We start from the raw sequence: 16229 nt of genomic DNA on the forward strand, positions 1-16229 counted from the left end.
TGTTTCGTATTAACTGTTTGAACGGCTTTGAGTCAGTCCATGATACGAGCTGTTAATAAGCGGACAGCGACGAAAATGAACGAACTCCCACTCGGGAACACCGTCGGAAAACATGGCGGCCAAGGCGCTTCGGCAACGAACCAGGCGAGGCAGCAGACAAGATGCAAACAACGTGAACGTCCCCGCCGAGACTCGGCCACCAAAAGAGGAGAAAGGCGGAGATGACAGTAAAGTCACAGAGACTCGGCAAGAGTGAGTATGAGCCACAAGAAGAGACGTTAGACTCACCGGTGCTATGCGCCCCATCCCCGGTCTGACTGACAGCCTGAGCAGGGGAAGCTAGCTAGCTAGCTGCTTTGATACGTTAAGCAAGTTTCGACCATGACAACACGAAAACAACGATTGATAACGTCCACATATCAACCCACAGGAATGTGTGTTTGCTGCAGTTTGAAATGCAGTGGCTGCTAAGTTGTGTATACACCCCAGTAACTAACAAGTTGCATCGTTTATGTTTTAATACAGAAACGTAAAGCATTAGGGTCGCCTGGTCAGCTTCATTCATTCTCTCTAACTGGGCACACTGTCAGAATTATGATAGCTGACAACCTGCAACGATTGGGTCAACTCAGGCCCAGCAAAAACGATTTGTTAATTACTATTTATTTCAGTGATTTGTGCTGTTGATACGACATTGAAGTCCTTTGAAATAATATTTTGACAGTTTGTAAGATGACGTGTCATAACTAAACGTAACGTGAGGATCAGTGATAAGCTGCCGCCGAGACGACTTATCTAACTAATCTGGTGATGGGTGTGAAGCAGCGGAAGCGCTGCCAGACAAGTCCAGGTTATCACTGTTAATATGAACTCTCATGGGGTTGCCCGAAATTACTGTCATCTGTCATGATAATTACTCTGAACAAGCACACAGCTGTCCACGTCTGGGAGATAATTATAATGGTCACTGAAAGTTAAATATATAGGTATTTTCCACTGTCTGACATAATGTCAGACAGCTGTTATTGTGTTTTTTTTTTTAATAAGTCCTATCTTTAAGAATCTGCTCATGGTAAGCACACTACTAGAAACTGCAAATCATGCAGCTATTGAATTAGGATTTAGGTTTATTTGTCACATAGACAACACAAATAATATGTGTAGTGAAGTGCAATGTCATATGCAGTTTTGATCATGCTCTACAAATGTATGTAAAAACGTGAAATGTCATATTTTATGTCACAGTTAGACACCTTTCTTTCTTTCTTTTTTGCACATGGTTAAGAGGTTGGTGTGGATCTAACTGGAAATGGCCTAAACCTTGGTCACCCCAGTTAGACACATTTAAACCCCATCTACATACAGTATATGTGTAATAATTTATCTAGAAAGCACTTTTAAAGCAGAATGCACAAAGTCCTTTACAGGGATAGTCACAGTAATCATAATCATGCCAGTTATAGCTTTTTCTGAGCTATGAGCTGACATTTGCTTTGTCTTCCACCCAACTCTACAGTACATTAATGGGCCAGCTCATAGATGATTATCATAATTGGTTAATGACTGGTGACTTAATAAATGTAGGTACACTGGAAACATTAACCAGCTTAGTCTGTATATGTTAAAACACATAGACAGACATCTTATGACCAGCATTTGTTATTGTAGGGTATTAAACAATTTTGCATTGGTGTGATTTTTCTTTTTAAACAGCTCAGTAAGTCGCGGAGGTCAGGTATGGGCTCCAGAAGGTTCAACTGCATTTAAATGTCTGCTCTCTGCACGTTTCTGTGCAGCTCTGCTAAGCAACATTTCGGACTGTGATGAGACCTTCAACTACTGGGAGCCTGTGAGTACTACTCAGTACCGTCCTCAAGTGCAACATGCTGTGAACCACTTCTGAACCTTTCTCAGTAAAAATAATCAAAAACAAACAAAATAATCTCACAGCTGTCCCAGAAATTTATTACTTCTGTTTCTTTGGTTGCAATGACTGTTTTGACAGATGCACTACCTGCTGTATGGCACAGGGATGCAAACATGGGAATATTCTCCGTTGTACGCCATCAGATCGTATGCTTACCTGTGGCTACATGCGCTTCCTGCTTGTTTACATGCCCACGTTCTACAGACAAACAAGGTATCTGTTCCAAAGTTGCTGTCATTTCAACATTTGCTGTTTTTGTTGATATTTGTAATTACTTCAGCGGGCCTATAGCATAATCAGCAGCTCTTTTGTTTCCTGTTGCAGTAAGAATAGTGCAAATATGTATCTTTTAGCAAAAACCTGGAAGAACTGATTGTATAAATGTTCCCACATTTGTCCACATATGGATTCACACATGCACACACATAATTTTACTGGACTCTTTGCAGAACCTTCAGGATTGTGTTATGGTTGTGTTGCAGGTGTTGGTGTTCTATTTTGTACGATGTGTCTTAGCATTCTCCTGCTGCGTCTGTGAACTCTATTTCTACAAGTGAGTGTACGCGCTCAGTGTTATGGCTTACACATTTTGAGCCGATAATATAGACGACTAATATATACATCTAAGATGTGCAAGTTGACCATTTGGTTTGTTTGTGCGTGTGACACAGGGCCGTTTGTAAGAAGTTTGGTTTGCATGTGGGCCGTCTGATGTTGGCATTTCTCGTCCTGAGCACAGGAATGTTCTGCTCGTCTGCAGGTTGGTCAGATTTATTCACTTAGTTAATACGTTTCTGTCTTTGTCGTCATTTCTTACCAGTTTTATGATTTTTTTTTTCCTATGTAGTTATTTTGATATTTGACTCTTTGTCTGCCTTTCGAACTTAAGAGGTAACAAATCTTTCTGATCTTTTTTCCCGTGATCTTTCTTTTCTTTTTTCTTTTTCCTCAGCATTCCTGCCTTCCTCTTTCTGCATGTACACAACACTGGTTGCCATGACGGGATGGTTTCAGGACTCACCACCATTAGCTATTATGGGTGTGGCTGCGGGTGTCATTGTTGGATGGCCGTTCTCTGCTCTGATTGGGTAGGATCATAAACAGTTTTTTGATGTTGTCCAGACAGAATTGTCAAAAATGTTGTACACTTTATACAGCTTTGGCACATTTCCTCTGCAGGGTTCCGATTGCCTTTGACCTGTTGGTGTTGAGGAGGCAGTGGAAAAGTTTTATCACCTGGTCAGCTGTTGCTCTGTTTCTGCTGCTGGTGAGAATATTTAAATTAAAACAAACAAGGCTGTAAATGTACCTGTCACAGGACGGAGGTGTATGTAGATGAGTTGCACCGCCACAGCCGCAGAATGCTGACACTCCATCTATTGAAGAGTTGACAAGGAGTTAAGTTTTTTCATATGTGTCAAACAGAAAGCGATATAGCACTGACATTGTCATGGGAAATATGCATATTGTGTTTGATTTGTTTTTGATACTTGATGAGTTATATGTTAATACATTTATGTTTATGTTGCTAAAGCTAAATGTAAATTTACGAGCGATATGGCTTCACTTTCCCCTTGTTAACATGTGTGTCTCTCTCAGGTCCCCCTAGTGGCAGTGGACTCTTTCTTTTATGGCAAACTGGTCATTGCTCCTCTCAATATTCTACTTTACAATGTCTTCACACCACATGGACCTGATCTTTATGGTAAGTACACATCATTTTATATACTGTATTTTGCCAATACTGTGCCAGTACTTTTCATAATATTTTACTATAAAGCTGTCTCTTTAATATCTAATTCAGCAGGTACACAGACTCCTCTTTGGTAAGATAAACGGTTCATTACAGGAACTACAGAACAAAGAGGCAACATAAATTGTGTAGTACCAGGTTTTATTACAGTCACTAGTCTTGAGCCAAGGAACTGTTTTATGCGTGCTGCGCATAATGAGAGGCAACATTTTTAGAAGTGAACAATCTCAAATCACCCAAAGAAAATCATTGGCCCTTAGTAGAGCTGATCAGATAGATCATCAGAAATAAGATCCGTGAACTGACATTCCAATCTGTAGTTTAAATATGCTGTTAGGATAGCTAAGCTGTGTACAACAGTAGGAATGATCAGGAATATTTATTACATAGTAACTGTTGGGCTGACGGAGCAAATGGATTTAAATGAAAACATCGACAATTTAAAGCTGCACTGTTTTTGTTGATCTCTAGAGGGCATAAAAGCATCAACATTACTATTTAACCCATTGGAAGTGTACCAATAAATTCTCCATGAAGTTGGCAGAAACAGGCTTAATACTCAGACAGTGACACAACATTTAGAGGACCTTTGGGCATGAGTTTTCCTCATTCTTATTCAGTGCTTTATCTTTGATCATCCTCTCTTGGATTTTCCCTTTAAGTAACTCTCACAATAACTATACAGGCAGTATGTTGTCATTATGATAGTCTGTACGTGTGCTTTAAAAACTTGCATGTCTTGTGTCATTTGATTTTCAGGAACAGAGCCATGGCATTTCTACTTTGTAAATGGAATTCTGAACTTCAACCTGGTATTTGTTCTGGCACTGTTTTCTCTGCCACTCACTGCTCTCATGGAGACACTGTTACACAGGTTCAATGGTGAGGACTGTGTGTGTTTCATACACCCGTACTGAGAAAATGTTCTCACTTCTTGTGCTTTTTGAGGGAGGGAAAGGGTGTTAGTCATCTGCCTCAGCAGAACAATACTGACACGCGCAGTAATGATAAGTGTTGTGGTGATGACGCATTCAGGTACTTTCCAACATTGTCTTGGTGCTCTGTTGTTAACATTCATCAGCGTAGTTACAAGTTATTTTAGGAAACAGACTGAGTGCTGATAAGATGTTATCAGATTACTGTTTATGTCCTGTACCAAGTCTTCCTCAATATAGACACAAATGTGACATCAAAAACAACAGATTAATCTCATGTAACGTGTTTTGAAAGTATATTTTTCTGGTGATATTCATTTCTAAAGCAGCTCACTTGTGACTTCATGTGTGCACACGTGTTTTCTGCAGTACAGAACCTGGGCCGTCCATACTGGTTGACTCTGTCTCCCATGTATCTGTGGATGATGGTTTTCTTCACTAGACCTCATAAAGAAGAACGCTTTCTCTTTCCTATCTACCCTCTCATCTGCCTCAGCGGGGCTGTAGCCCTCTCCTCTTTACAGGTGTGTTCTGGTTATGATGAGAAAACAGTAGTCTGGGATTAGTGGCTCAATTTACATAAACGAACATGTGTTGAAAATGAATTTTTACTGATTTATTTCATTTTCTGCAGAAATGCTACCACTTCCTGTTCCAGCGGTACCGACTGGAGCACTACACAGTCTCCTCCAACTGGTTGGCTCTAAGTGCAGTTGTGGTCTTCACAGTGATGTCGCTGTCTCGCTCAGTCGCCCTCTTTAGAGGTGTGTGTAGCCTCGTGCACTATTCCACTGAATCAGGCAGTTCTCAAACTTCTACTGCCGTTTTCCCCTTTCAGAAGTCAAAAAATGTTTACACACTCCATCCCTTAATTTTTAGGAACCGTTAACAATGACAACAAATGATAAAACGTTAGATGGATTCTGCTGAAAGAAAGATGATAAAAGCATCAGCCAGCTCTTGATTACTTTCCCTCCAGCCATAACCCCACTCCCCAGTTGTAGAGCTACTGTCCTAAGCAACAAAAGCAACTTTTTTAATGAAAAATGAGATATTCTCTGTCTCTGTCTACAGGCTACCACGCCCCGCTAGACCTGTACCCAGAGTTCCATCGCGTTGCCAAGGATCCGACTCTTCACTCAGTCCCTGAAGGCAGACCTGTTAGTGTGTGTGTGGGCAAAGAGTGGTACCGCTTCCCAAGCAGCTTCCTTCTACCGCACAAGTCAGTATACAGGATTCCTGCACAGTATGGAAAGTGTATTTTGTTATTTCCAGGTGTGACTGTGACTGAGCCACTTGCTGATTTTGAGTTTTTCTTCCTAATCTCCAGTTGGCAGCTGCACTTCATTCAGTCTGAGTTTAAAGGACAACTGCCACAGCCATATGCCTCCGGTCCTCTGGCCACACAGATCATCCCAGCTCATATGAATGACCAGAATCTGGAGGAGCCAACCAGATATGTGAGTCACTCAGACATATGTGCACATTTGGGCAACACAGAGATGCAGTAGTTAGTAGTAGTTGAATTTAATGAATTTTTGTTTTCTCTCTGGGTAGGTGGATTTAAGGCAGTGCCACTACTTAGTAGACTTAGACACAGAGGAAGAGACTCCACTTGAGCCAAGGTATTCAGCCAACAAAGAAGAGTGGAACATTATCGCCTATAAGCCTTTCCTTCAAGCATCCAGGTAATTTACCAAATGCATAATTTACACAAAAATAGAAAAAAAATAATGCTTCCCAAAATATTCTAAAAAATGAAATTCAGGAAAACCTTGATTGATTGATGTCATGTAGTTTTTGAAAAAGGGAAAGACTAAAAACAGAAAAAATAGTATCCTCTTGACATTTTAAAATTTGGTAGAAGCCAGTCCGATACTGGATGAAAAATCAATAACTGTTTTCCCACATGCAAAGGCTTAAAAGAGACTGATGACTGATGAAACATTTTTTTCTCTCAGGTCATCACCTCTCTTCAGAGCGTTCTACATCCCGTTTATAACAGATCATCACACCACCTACAGGCGATACGTCATCTTGAAACCACGGAGGCAAAAGCAGCCTCGTAAGCGGACGCATGGCTGACCTTTGAAGCTCAACCCTAAGTACTAAATGCTAAATACAGAAATCAATCACTTCCCCTCAGAACAGCTGGTATTTGTTGTGTGTCTGTGTGTGCGTGACTGGTGGACATGGTGTGCATGGTGTGCATGCATGTGATTTGAAATAATCGTCTCATGAAACATTTAAAGATATCAGACCCTTTAAGGACATTATGTCTGCTTTTGGGCTTGTGTGTGTGTGTGTGAAGAGAAAATTGTTATGTATGCAGGTGTGGTTGGCAGGTATCAGCTGGGCCTGTATGTCAACATTTTATCTATGTGTGTGTGTGTGTGTGTGTGTATGTTTGTCTGTGTGTACGTGAATGTCTTACAGTGGATGCACACTACAAGATTTCACAAATATTTAATCTGAGACACACGGATGTTTCCTTTTCATACTTCCCTGGGCAATGTGTCCTGAATGGAAGAGTTTTTCTGAATAATTAATCAAAGAAATAAGAATAAATGATGAAATCTTGTAGTGTTTGCTTGTCTGCACTTGAACAGTATCTTATTTTGTGCTCTGTTGTGTGCGAGAGGTGGAGATGAACAAAAGCGAGGTTGCATTATTAATTTAACTTGGAATGTTAATAAAAACGTGATTGCGAAAAACAACGCTCCTTTTTTTTTTGTATTAGGACGATAAAATAATTGCAAGACACAGACTTCAGATTAAATTCTAATCTCATTTTATTTGAAGATTTCTTTAGGTTACAAACATACAAACCGCTCTCACTTACAGGAGAGATGTCAAGGCATCATACAAGTTGAATAAATAATAATAATGATACTGTATTTTACCATTCTATTTTAATATCATGCCGTAGCTGTGGTCAGGCTGCAGGCATTCAAGCTGAATTCACTGTACGAGCCACCTTTCCACTCACTAGCACTGTTTTTGATTTACTTTGATTTATAAGGAGGCAGAAAGTCATTAATAAAGGGAACAATCAGTCATTGAAAATTAACTTAAGTCGTGGGCAGTCGTGGATCAGCGGTTAGGGTGTCGGACCCGTAACCGGTGGATCGCTGGTTCGATTCCCCGTACCGGTGTCCATGGCTGAGGTACCCTTGAGCAAGGTACCTAACCCCCACTGCTCCCCGGGCGCTGCACGTGGTCGCCCACTGCCCCGGGTTTGCTGTGTGTGTGTGTGCACGTCACTTGGGTGGGTTAAATGCAGAGAACAAATTTCGTTGGAGTGAGTTCCCTCCAATGACAAAATATGTCACTTCTTTCTTTCTTTTACAATTTAAGGCCATATGAAGCCTTCCCTCCCTTAGGTGGTATTGGTTTATTGTGTTTTAATCTGTTTTGAGGTAGGCTGTTTATATCAGGTAAACTTGGGTATGAATAAAACAGTATTTTCAGGCACAGCAAATAGTAGGTCCAAGACCTGAGTAGTTGGCCTACAAAGCAAGGGCAGCATGACAAGGCCATGCAAACAGGCTGCTACACACACTTTAACTATCACTCATAGTCATTCATTCACACACTGTTGCTTGAGAAGAGTCTTGTGGTTAACTGGTTAACTTGAGTCTTAAGTTCACTTCTTTATTGGGCCTCTGCTGCCCAAAGCTGGAGTATCAACTGCCTCTGAACCCCCCCTGGTTACCAGTAAAATGGTTAATTCCACACGTTCAACCCACAACAGTTTGGGCTCAGATTCAGGACAAGTGACGTATATATCAGATTTCATGCAGCTCCCTCTGCAGCCATAAAATGCTTTATACAACTTTTTTCACTTTAGCAGCTGAACTCTCCAGGACTTTTAATCAGATCTGTAAAATTGGTGGTTTCCCTTTAGTATCAAATCTCAAGACTCAAGTGTTGGTTCACCCACACTGCGGGAATAGTTATTCCTCACTTGCCTGTTGTGGTGGAGCATGTAACCATGCTCATAGTTTGTGTGTTAACAGTAGTTCATCTGTTTAGAAACAGCATCCCGATAATCCACAGACTCTTAAGTACAAAGCAGTTACTATAGCCAGGATTTTGTCTCTGGAAACATAGGTTGCTGTTGAATTATTCAAATGTAACTCTCAAATACCGTGAGCGCCATAAATAAAATTTTATTCACCCCAGTTAAACTGGGGTGGAGGCAGAAATCTCAGGGAAACACAAAACTATCTGCATTGCCAGACATGATTAAAGATAAGCAAGAAAATGCTGATTTTAATTTGGTTAAACAGATCCTTTAGTTTCAAGTTCATATTTCTAAGCCAAATTGTGTCAGATTACCACAAACTAATTGCCACACAAGCCCAGCGTACCAACGGGCTCCAAGATGAATTATTTGGCCAGCGACAGAACACAAATTGCATGTCCTCACCTGGTTTTCATCCCCTTAAAAACTGCAGAAACGTAGTGTACAAACAGGTACGTAAGTTTTTTTTCCCTCTCTCATCCTGGTCTACATTCACTCAACATTGGCATAAACACAATAAATGAGCCAGTCTCAGGATCAGTAGTTTTCTCTGTTGATCCATTCTTGTTCATTGAAGTATCTCCTTCTGCCATCAAGAGTCAGGCCGTTTGTGTGGCAGTCTAGATTTGCTTGGTAGGATTTTCTATTTCCGTAGGTTCCCAGGTTGGTTTGATAAGTGTTCTCCTTGCCGTTGGTGATGTATGTCTGATAGAGGTCGGCCTTTGCTGTGCGACTTCCAGTCTGCCTCATTTTGGGATCATAGAGGTCACTTCCTCCTATGATGGTGCCGTCATACAATCCATGGTCCCCATACACACTGCTGCCATAATGCTCACTCTTTGTTGTGCGACGGCCGAGGCTCCTGTCATAAAACTCTCTGTGCCCAGCGGAACCAAGACTACTGTCATTCAAGTCCCTCTTTCCTGAGCGACCCAAACTTGTGTCGTAGAAGGTGCCACGGCGCCCAAGGCTGAGGTCGTTCAGGTCAAAGTTTAGGAAGCAGCTCTCAGTACTGGCAAGCGTCACAAAGCCACTCTCTGTGTCCCGACCCCCCAGGTTGTCATAGTCACCTGTTGGTGTGTCAGGGGAGGAGCATAAAAAGGAGGTGTTTTTGGTGTGTGGGCGAGCTGAAACCAGGTCATCGTCCTTCTGGGAGCGAATGACGTTGTACACATCAGTTGGAGTGGTACTGGGGTTGAGGCCCAGGTCCGTCTGGCACACTTCTGATTTCTGCTCTTTTCTCTTTCTGTATCACACACAGAGAAGACACCTTCAACAATGGCATAAATGGAAACCTGATCCAGACTGTACGCAAGATCTGGAGGACGTAATGGAAAGGACAGTTTTTCTGAAATTAATATACCTTCATAGCTTTTAAACTGAGGTGCTGATTTGACTTGAGTGATTTTTTGAGCCAGAAAACATGAGTAATTTAATGGGCTCATCCTACCAACAAGTATTGCTGAATCAGCAAAAGCCTGATAATGTTTATTCCTCAGACTCATAATCCTCTATGGACAAGTCCCATATGCATTGTACTGCTGCCATACACACAAGGCTGTGTTAATTCACAGTGGAAAATAGCTCCTAACAAATTTACTATTTCTTTCTTGTTTGAGTAATGTTTGCTAAAAACTACAGTGCCCTGCTGAATTTTGAGGGGTTTTTTTTCTTTTTTTTATTATGAAGCTAAACAACATTTATGATCTGATTTTTAAAGATGAGGTCAGGAAGAACACTGTTAGTATTGCTCTTTTTATAGAATTTGCTGACAAGAAGAAAACAGAGAATAACAGGAAACAGATCTTTTAAGATCGCTGAGTTACGGATTGTTACCTTGTGGCTTTTCTACATAAAACAAATGTTAAAGTAAGGGACATCATGTTGCCTTTTGATGCCTGTACCCTGCAGATATTCCCATGAAGTTGTGAATTTGATTTTTAAAACAATAATGACGATTTTAGTAAATTTACCAAAGTAAATGTAGTAAGTAACTTTGGGTTTAGTACTTTTACCTTTAGAGAAGATTTGGAACAATCTGTTCATATCTGTTCATATTAATATTTCAGTTACTATAGATCAAAGGTCACTGCAGCAAATGTTTAAAATGGTGATCACTGGAAATCATCATTTGGTACTTGCTTTTGTTTTGAATCCTCACCGTCTGACAAGCAGTTTGAAGCAGCAGACTCCAGTCACTGTCAGTAACAGCAGTAGCAGAGGAATGGTGGGAATGATGATGTAAACCAGATTCAGAGCTAAAATGGATAACAGAGAGATACAGATTTAGTGATTTAGTGTCATGTTGTTGCTTGGATACGACAGCTTTGGAGTATTGAGTGTCTACTGGCTCAGTCTACCTGTACTTGTGCCCTGGTTGCGGTCACTTGGATTCCACGGCAGCACAGATGAAGGGAAGACATCTGTAATGAAAGCAGCCATGACATTCAGCGAGTCTCGCCGTATACTGACTACACTGACAAAGTATCCCAAATAAAGCACATGTCATGATATTATTTGACAATCATATTGAACACATTTTACTTGTTTGAGTGGAATTGGGAATAGGGGAAGGGTCCAGTGATTTCTCTGTGGAGGAAGTGAATGAATCACAGTCAGTAATGTTCAAGTATTTTCAAACAAAAAGAATATTAGAATAGTGTGTCAGCAGCACCTGCAGTGTATTTGCAGATGAAGTTGTTCTTGGTCTCGCAGTTGTCATCGTTCCACTGGAACATGTAGAGCCCCCCGAGACCAGGAGGAGCAGACGGCTGGTGATACATCACCACACACACCTCATAGCCGCACGACGGCTCATCCCAGTGCCAGTTCCTACAATAAACACAAAAGCAAAGCCCGCATACAAAAACGATCACATTTTATCAAAGCTTCCTTAATGGAAATCTTTAGAAAACTTACATTCCTAAGTAAAACAGTAATTAAATAAATAAATGCTATCCAGTCCTGATGAGACCAAGGCTGCGTATCAAACCATCATCTGAAACCTGTGGGTGTTACTAAATCTGAAGAGGTGTTGAGTATTGAAAGCTGGCATCAAATGTCTGGTCAGATTTAGTATTTGCATTGAATTAATCTATTAACTTATAGTTTCTAATTATATTTTTAATGCTGGTTTTAGGCTTTCATGTAGGCAATTACTGTACAGAGGCTTGTGTCTAGATAACATTAGATAAATCAGTCAGGTTTACCTATGGTCCTATATTAGCTTATTGCAAATACATATCTTTGTAAATGAGTGAACATGTATATAGATTGGCCTGATGAATAATAAGAAATTGTGGGACCCAAATGAAATGCTAAAATGTGTAACAGGTAATTGAGAGATAAAGAATATGAGATCTTAATCAATATCAGGCCTGAAAAAGCATTAATTTGTGCTGCAGATTTATCATATGAAAACTACTGAAAAAATTTATTTATGTATTAATTTGTAACATATTTCTCAACAGATTTTTTTGGGAGGGAAATTCTAGAAAATTTACTTTTGAGCCCATTTTTATCTCCCACCTACCTAAATGTGGACCTGCTGCCGTCCAGCCAGTAGTACTGAGGAGAGCAGTCTGAGCTGCTGTCTTCATCTCCGTGGTTCCGGCGGAGACCAATCCAGAAATCTCCATCAGTTGGGCGGAGTTCTGTGATGAGCTGCTCAATGATCTTCTGCTCAGATGCCGACTCCACACTCAGCAGCTGTCCTCCATCCCGTTTACAGGCGAGCTCTGCCTCTGCGAAGTTCAGCCTCCGCCGGAGCTCAGAGAAGTAGGCTAACTTGTAACACGGCTTCCCTTTTCCTGCCTTGCACACACGTTGACCTGCAGCCACACACATATGCCTAATTACAAGTGCCTGATATGCACTGAATTGTCTTCACATCCTTCCTCACATAGCACACAAGAAATGACCTTGGTAATAGAACTATGGTAATTTTGTACTCATAACTACAGAAACAGACTTGCTTGTACCTACCTCTGGCTTCAAATATATCCGCTTCAAGAGCCAAACATCCAGGGTAGAGTCAGGGAGGCAGGCCAAGAGGAAACCAAAGATAGAAACATCCACAACTGAATCAAGAGTTCATGTCTTTGTGCCGTGTTGTGTTTTCTGTGTGCAGCTTACCCGTAATGAGGCTTGTGGGTGCAGATGGATCAAAACATAAAAGCATGAGGTGACAGAAGATTGTGAGCAGGTCCATCTTTGGCAGTTGTAGTCAGTTCACCACCACCTCTTTGATTTTAGTTTAGTTTTTTTCATCCCACTGCATGCTCATCAGCAGAGCTCAAGTGAGCATAGATAAACTGAAAGCTGTAGCTTAAGGAAATTCTCTGAAAAGGTTGAAATTGAAAGAGAGAGCTACAGAAGAGCAGAAGAATCTCCTGCTCTGTCTGCAGAGTATGTGAGGCAGAAGGGGGAGCTGGAAGAGGAGGAGCAGGAGGAGGTAAGACTGTGCGTGTTTAAGAGGGGGCTGTAATCTGTTAAGAGCAGTCTTAATGATTGGGAGAAAAGGCTGCATCGATCGCAGGACGTCCAATCATGCAAGTGCATCTCATCGTAAACGCTGACAAGAGGCAGATTTTACTCCTTCCTTTATTACTTAAGCCTCAGGTATTATCATTACAAAAGTGTTACATGAAAATGATCCCCTGTAACTCGATCAGGGATATTTTAAAATAATTCTCTCATGTCCATCTTCGAGGCGTGTTGCAGTGTTCTTCCCTCATTGTGTTTCAGTACAAAGCATGACAGGTGGGCAACACAGAGGTGTACTATTTTCCATTCCTTTATAAGGAAAACCTTTTTGAATGTTTCAAATATTACATATTTCTCTGCAACATATACATCTTTAACAACGATAAAAAGTTCAGAAATAAATATCCCTGTAAACTGAAAACTTAGCTAATCTGCTTCCTCAGGACTGTGTGGGTGTGGTTTGAATTGACTGACAGATTGATTGTTGTCTGGCAACACAAGCAAACAATCTCATGATGTCACTTTTTTCCAGTGGAGCCCTGCCCGCTTCAAACCAGCGAAAGAGCGCAGAAGAAAACGCTAAAACTGAAAATCTGACTCGTAAAATAACCAAAATCACTGAGCCTTTGACAAAAACATTGTGTTCATGTAGGATTCTTTCACTCAGGATAAAAGGCTGATAGATTAAAAAAGGATGTCAGGGCCTCTAAACATCAATAGTTGTGAAATTAAGTTGAATATTTATCAAATTAAAATTGTAAACAAAGGATAAAAGCATCAAATGAGTTAACAGGTTGATCACACACACACACACACACACACACACAAACCATCTGACCAACAAAAAATTATCTACCAGCACATATAAAATTCTGAATACATTTTATCCAAAATAAAAGCAAACCAGGTACGACATGTTAGTTACTTGGCTTCAGAGATGCTGATCGGCTCATTCGACAGAGCCATGCATGCTAGGCTGTTTTCCTTTGTTTCCAGTCTTTGAGCTAAGCTAAGCTAATTGTCTGCTCGTGGTATATTTATCTACATGATAGTGATATCAGTCTTCTCACTCTCTATAAGAAAGCAGGTAAACTTTCTCGAGATTTTGAACTTTTCTTTTGAGATAAGTAAATAAGGTTAACATAAAAGAAAACAGACTTTGTTGACAAATTAAATTTAATTTCAGAAACTCATCTCGACAAATTATTCTGATAAATATGACATTATAATTTAATAACAAGGGAGCTTCCTGTTGATATAATGGCATCTATATAATTTCATATTAAAGCATCAGCAGAAGCCATGGATGCATGTGAGCATGACCTGCTTTTCTTAGCACAAATGGAGGGAAAAGTGTATGTATGCAGTTCTTAATGGTAGCAATTTCTAAAATGGCCCATAAGGTTGATTTAGGGCTCGCAGAGAGACAGATCAGCGAGAGTTTAAACAGCAGGATGCTTCATCAGGAATATGCTGTGTGTGCTAGGGTTGAATAGGGAGTGAGGGTGGGGGAGTGGGGTGAGGCTGCCCTGAATATACCGTCCGCATGCATGCTGCTCTATCCAACCACTGCTAATCAGTTTAGGTGATACAGATTGATATGGCTTTCGCTTTGCTTAAATTGAAGATGGGGTACAGGATGTTGGCTTTAGCAGGTGATGCTCTGAAAAGACAAGACAGAGAGGAAACTGAGTCCCTCAGAGGGACTGAATAAGGAATGATCCATGTTTTAAATTTCATCCTTGTTTACAGCCTCTGAGAGGGTTTCATTCAATTAAACCTCTCCCATTCGTCCCTCCTCTCACACAGTCTGTCTTTCTCCATCTCTGCCTCCTCCTCTCATCCCTCTGACCTCCTCCCTCTCTTCCAATTAGTTAAAGAGAAACCAGATGAATGTTCCCACAGGAGGCCAGTACATGACTGACCATACACACACACACATGCATATGAACTTTCTCTCTCACACAATGTACGCGTTTCACCATGTCAACATCAATGTTGAAAATTCACCACTGCTCTTTGATGTTTAGACATTTATCCAATATGCATTAGTAAGAGAATTGCTAAATGTATATTTTCACTGAGGCAATGCTTGACAGTATAATGGTCAACAGATCATAGTTACACTGTAAAAGAACATGATCTGAAGCCATAAACTTGCTCTGGCCACAGCAAATTATTCGTAATGAATTGGCCAAGTTTGTTTGCGGGCAATGGAGACACAACAATGAATGGCAAACTCAGTTCATTTCCATCTCAAAGCCTGAAAAAGAAAGGAAAGAACTTAATTACTCACCAAAAAAAAGAACTTAACTTTCCACTAAATTCAATTTGAATGATCCTAGTTGGCAAGGTGCCCAACTGAGTGTCCGCATTGCGTAGGCTTGCAAAGAGAGCTGGAAGAGAGCCCTGATTTGCTGACCTGGAGGTAAGCTGGACAGCTACATCAGCAGAGATGATCCATAAAAGAGTTTTGATGAAACCTTTTAGGTGCTTAAGTCATTCTTCTAGTAATTTCTTTGTTTTTAAGCAGTTTTGGACAAGGCCTGTTTAACAACGTACGTTTATGAATGCACCATTTTTACTTCAAATGATATGATAATGTAAATGTCCTTTTTGCCTCACACAGGCAGCACTGTATTAAAATATCTTCACTGGTATATAAGCAAAAGCAGCAGCTTCAACAGGGGGCACTGCTGCACTCACCTCTGACGATTGTAGATTTTCTGACTGACTCATCTCCACAGTCATGCCAGTTCATGCGAGAACTGTGACATCGGCGGTCATCACTTACGGGAGCTGATGTCTGGTTTGTTTGTTTGTCCAAGTTCCAAGTGGTGACCTGTGATTGATCTGGTCCAAGTGAAACTTTGAATGTGCCACAAAGCTCCATGTTTGGTTTTGCTGTTTGCTGCTCACGTTGTCTGTAATCTCAGATTGTGATATTGACAAATAGTGTATAATGAAATAATATCTTTTAATTTTTTGAAATCCATTGATGAACTGTTTATGTATAAGATGGACAGGGAGTTATGTTGGTTCTGGCTGAAGTAAATTTTCAAAATGTTACAAAAATCATATAAAAGTCAACGTTGCCATAAA

At 40.6% G+C, this 16229-nt stretch overlaps 2 protein-coding genes across 3 annotated transcripts; one reads left to right on the forward strand and one right to left on the reverse strand.

The window, feature by feature from the left end:
- The first annotated feature begins 66 nt into the window (after positions 1-66).
- alg9 (ALG9 alpha-1,2-mannosyltransferase) lies at positions 67-7329 on the forward strand. Its single transcript, XM_046410703.1, has 15 exons — positions 67-252; positions 1714-1849; positions 2006-2140; positions 2410-2480; positions 2599-2687; positions 2880-3015; positions 3107-3194; positions 3527-3632; positions 4440-4562; positions 4985-5139; positions 5250-5379; positions 5690-5837; positions 5946-6075; positions 6173-6303; positions 6577-7329. Exons 1-15 carry the CDS (start codon positions 113-115, stop codon positions 6698-6700), a joined length of 1842 nt encoding a protein of 613 aa, XP_046266659.1. The 5' UTR covers positions 67-112; the 3' UTR covers positions 6701-7329.
- Positions 7330-8347: 1018 nt separating this feature from the next.
- layna (layilin a) lies at positions 8348-16185 on the reverse strand. Of its 2 annotated transcripts, XM_046410171.1 has the most exons (9): positions 15834-16185; positions 12777-15390; positions 12627-12647; positions 12175-12472; positions 11317-11474; positions 11187-11231; positions 11003-11065; positions 10804-10900; positions 8348-9888 (listed from the first exon to the last, which is right to left on the reverse strand). In XM_046410171.1, exons 2-9 carry the CDS (start codon positions 12850-12852, stop codon positions 9180-9182), a joined length of 1467 nt encoding a protein of 488 aa, XP_046266127.1. In that variant the 5' UTR covers positions 12853-15390; positions 15834-16185; the 3' UTR covers positions 8348-9179. The 2 variants fall into 2 exon arrangements, with proteins under 2 accessions (XP_046266127.1, XP_046266126.1); XM_046410170.1 differs by having other exon boundaries at positions 12777-16185.
- Between the last annotated feature and the right edge of the window lie 44 nt (positions 16186-16229).

Source organism: Scatophagus argus, chromosome 14 (assembly GCF_020382885.2).
Source record: "Scatophagus argus isolate fScaArg1 chromosome 14, fScaArg1.pri, whole genome shotgun sequence".
In the NCBI taxonomy this organism is placed as follows: domain Eukaryota; kingdom Metazoa; phylum Chordata; class Actinopteri; family Scatophagidae; genus Scatophagus; species Scatophagus argus.

What these genes read in the sequence shown, in the direction of transcription:
- alg9 (XM_046410703.1), top strand. Translation starts at nt 113, where the DNA reads ATGGCGGCCAAGGCGCTTCGGCAACGAACCAGGCGAGGCAGCAGACAA. An exon ending in ACGTTCTACAGACAAACAAG is followed by an intron (nt 2,141 to 2,409) that starts GTATCTGTTCCA and finishes GTTGTGTTGCAG; the next exon opens with GTGTTGGTGTTCTATTTTGT. An exon ending in TTGCTCTGTTTCTGCTGCTG is followed by an intron (nt 3,195 to 3,526) that starts GTGAGAATATTT and finishes TGTCTCTCTCAG; the next exon opens with GTCCCCCTAGTGGCAGTGGA.
- layna (XM_046410171.1), bottom strand. Translation starts at nt 12,852, where the DNA reads ATGGACCTGCTCACAATCTTCTGTCACCTCATGCTTTTATGTTTTGAT. An exon ending in CAACCAGGGCACAAGTACAG is followed by an intron (nt 10,901 to 11,002) that starts GTAGACTGAGCC and finishes TATCCATTTTAG; the next exon opens with CTCTGAATCTGGTTTACATC. An exon ending in TTCAAACTGCTTGTCAGACG is followed by an intron (nt 9,889 to 10,803) that starts GTGAGGATTCAA and finishes TGTGTGATACAG; the next exon opens with AAAGAGAAAAGAGCAGAAAT.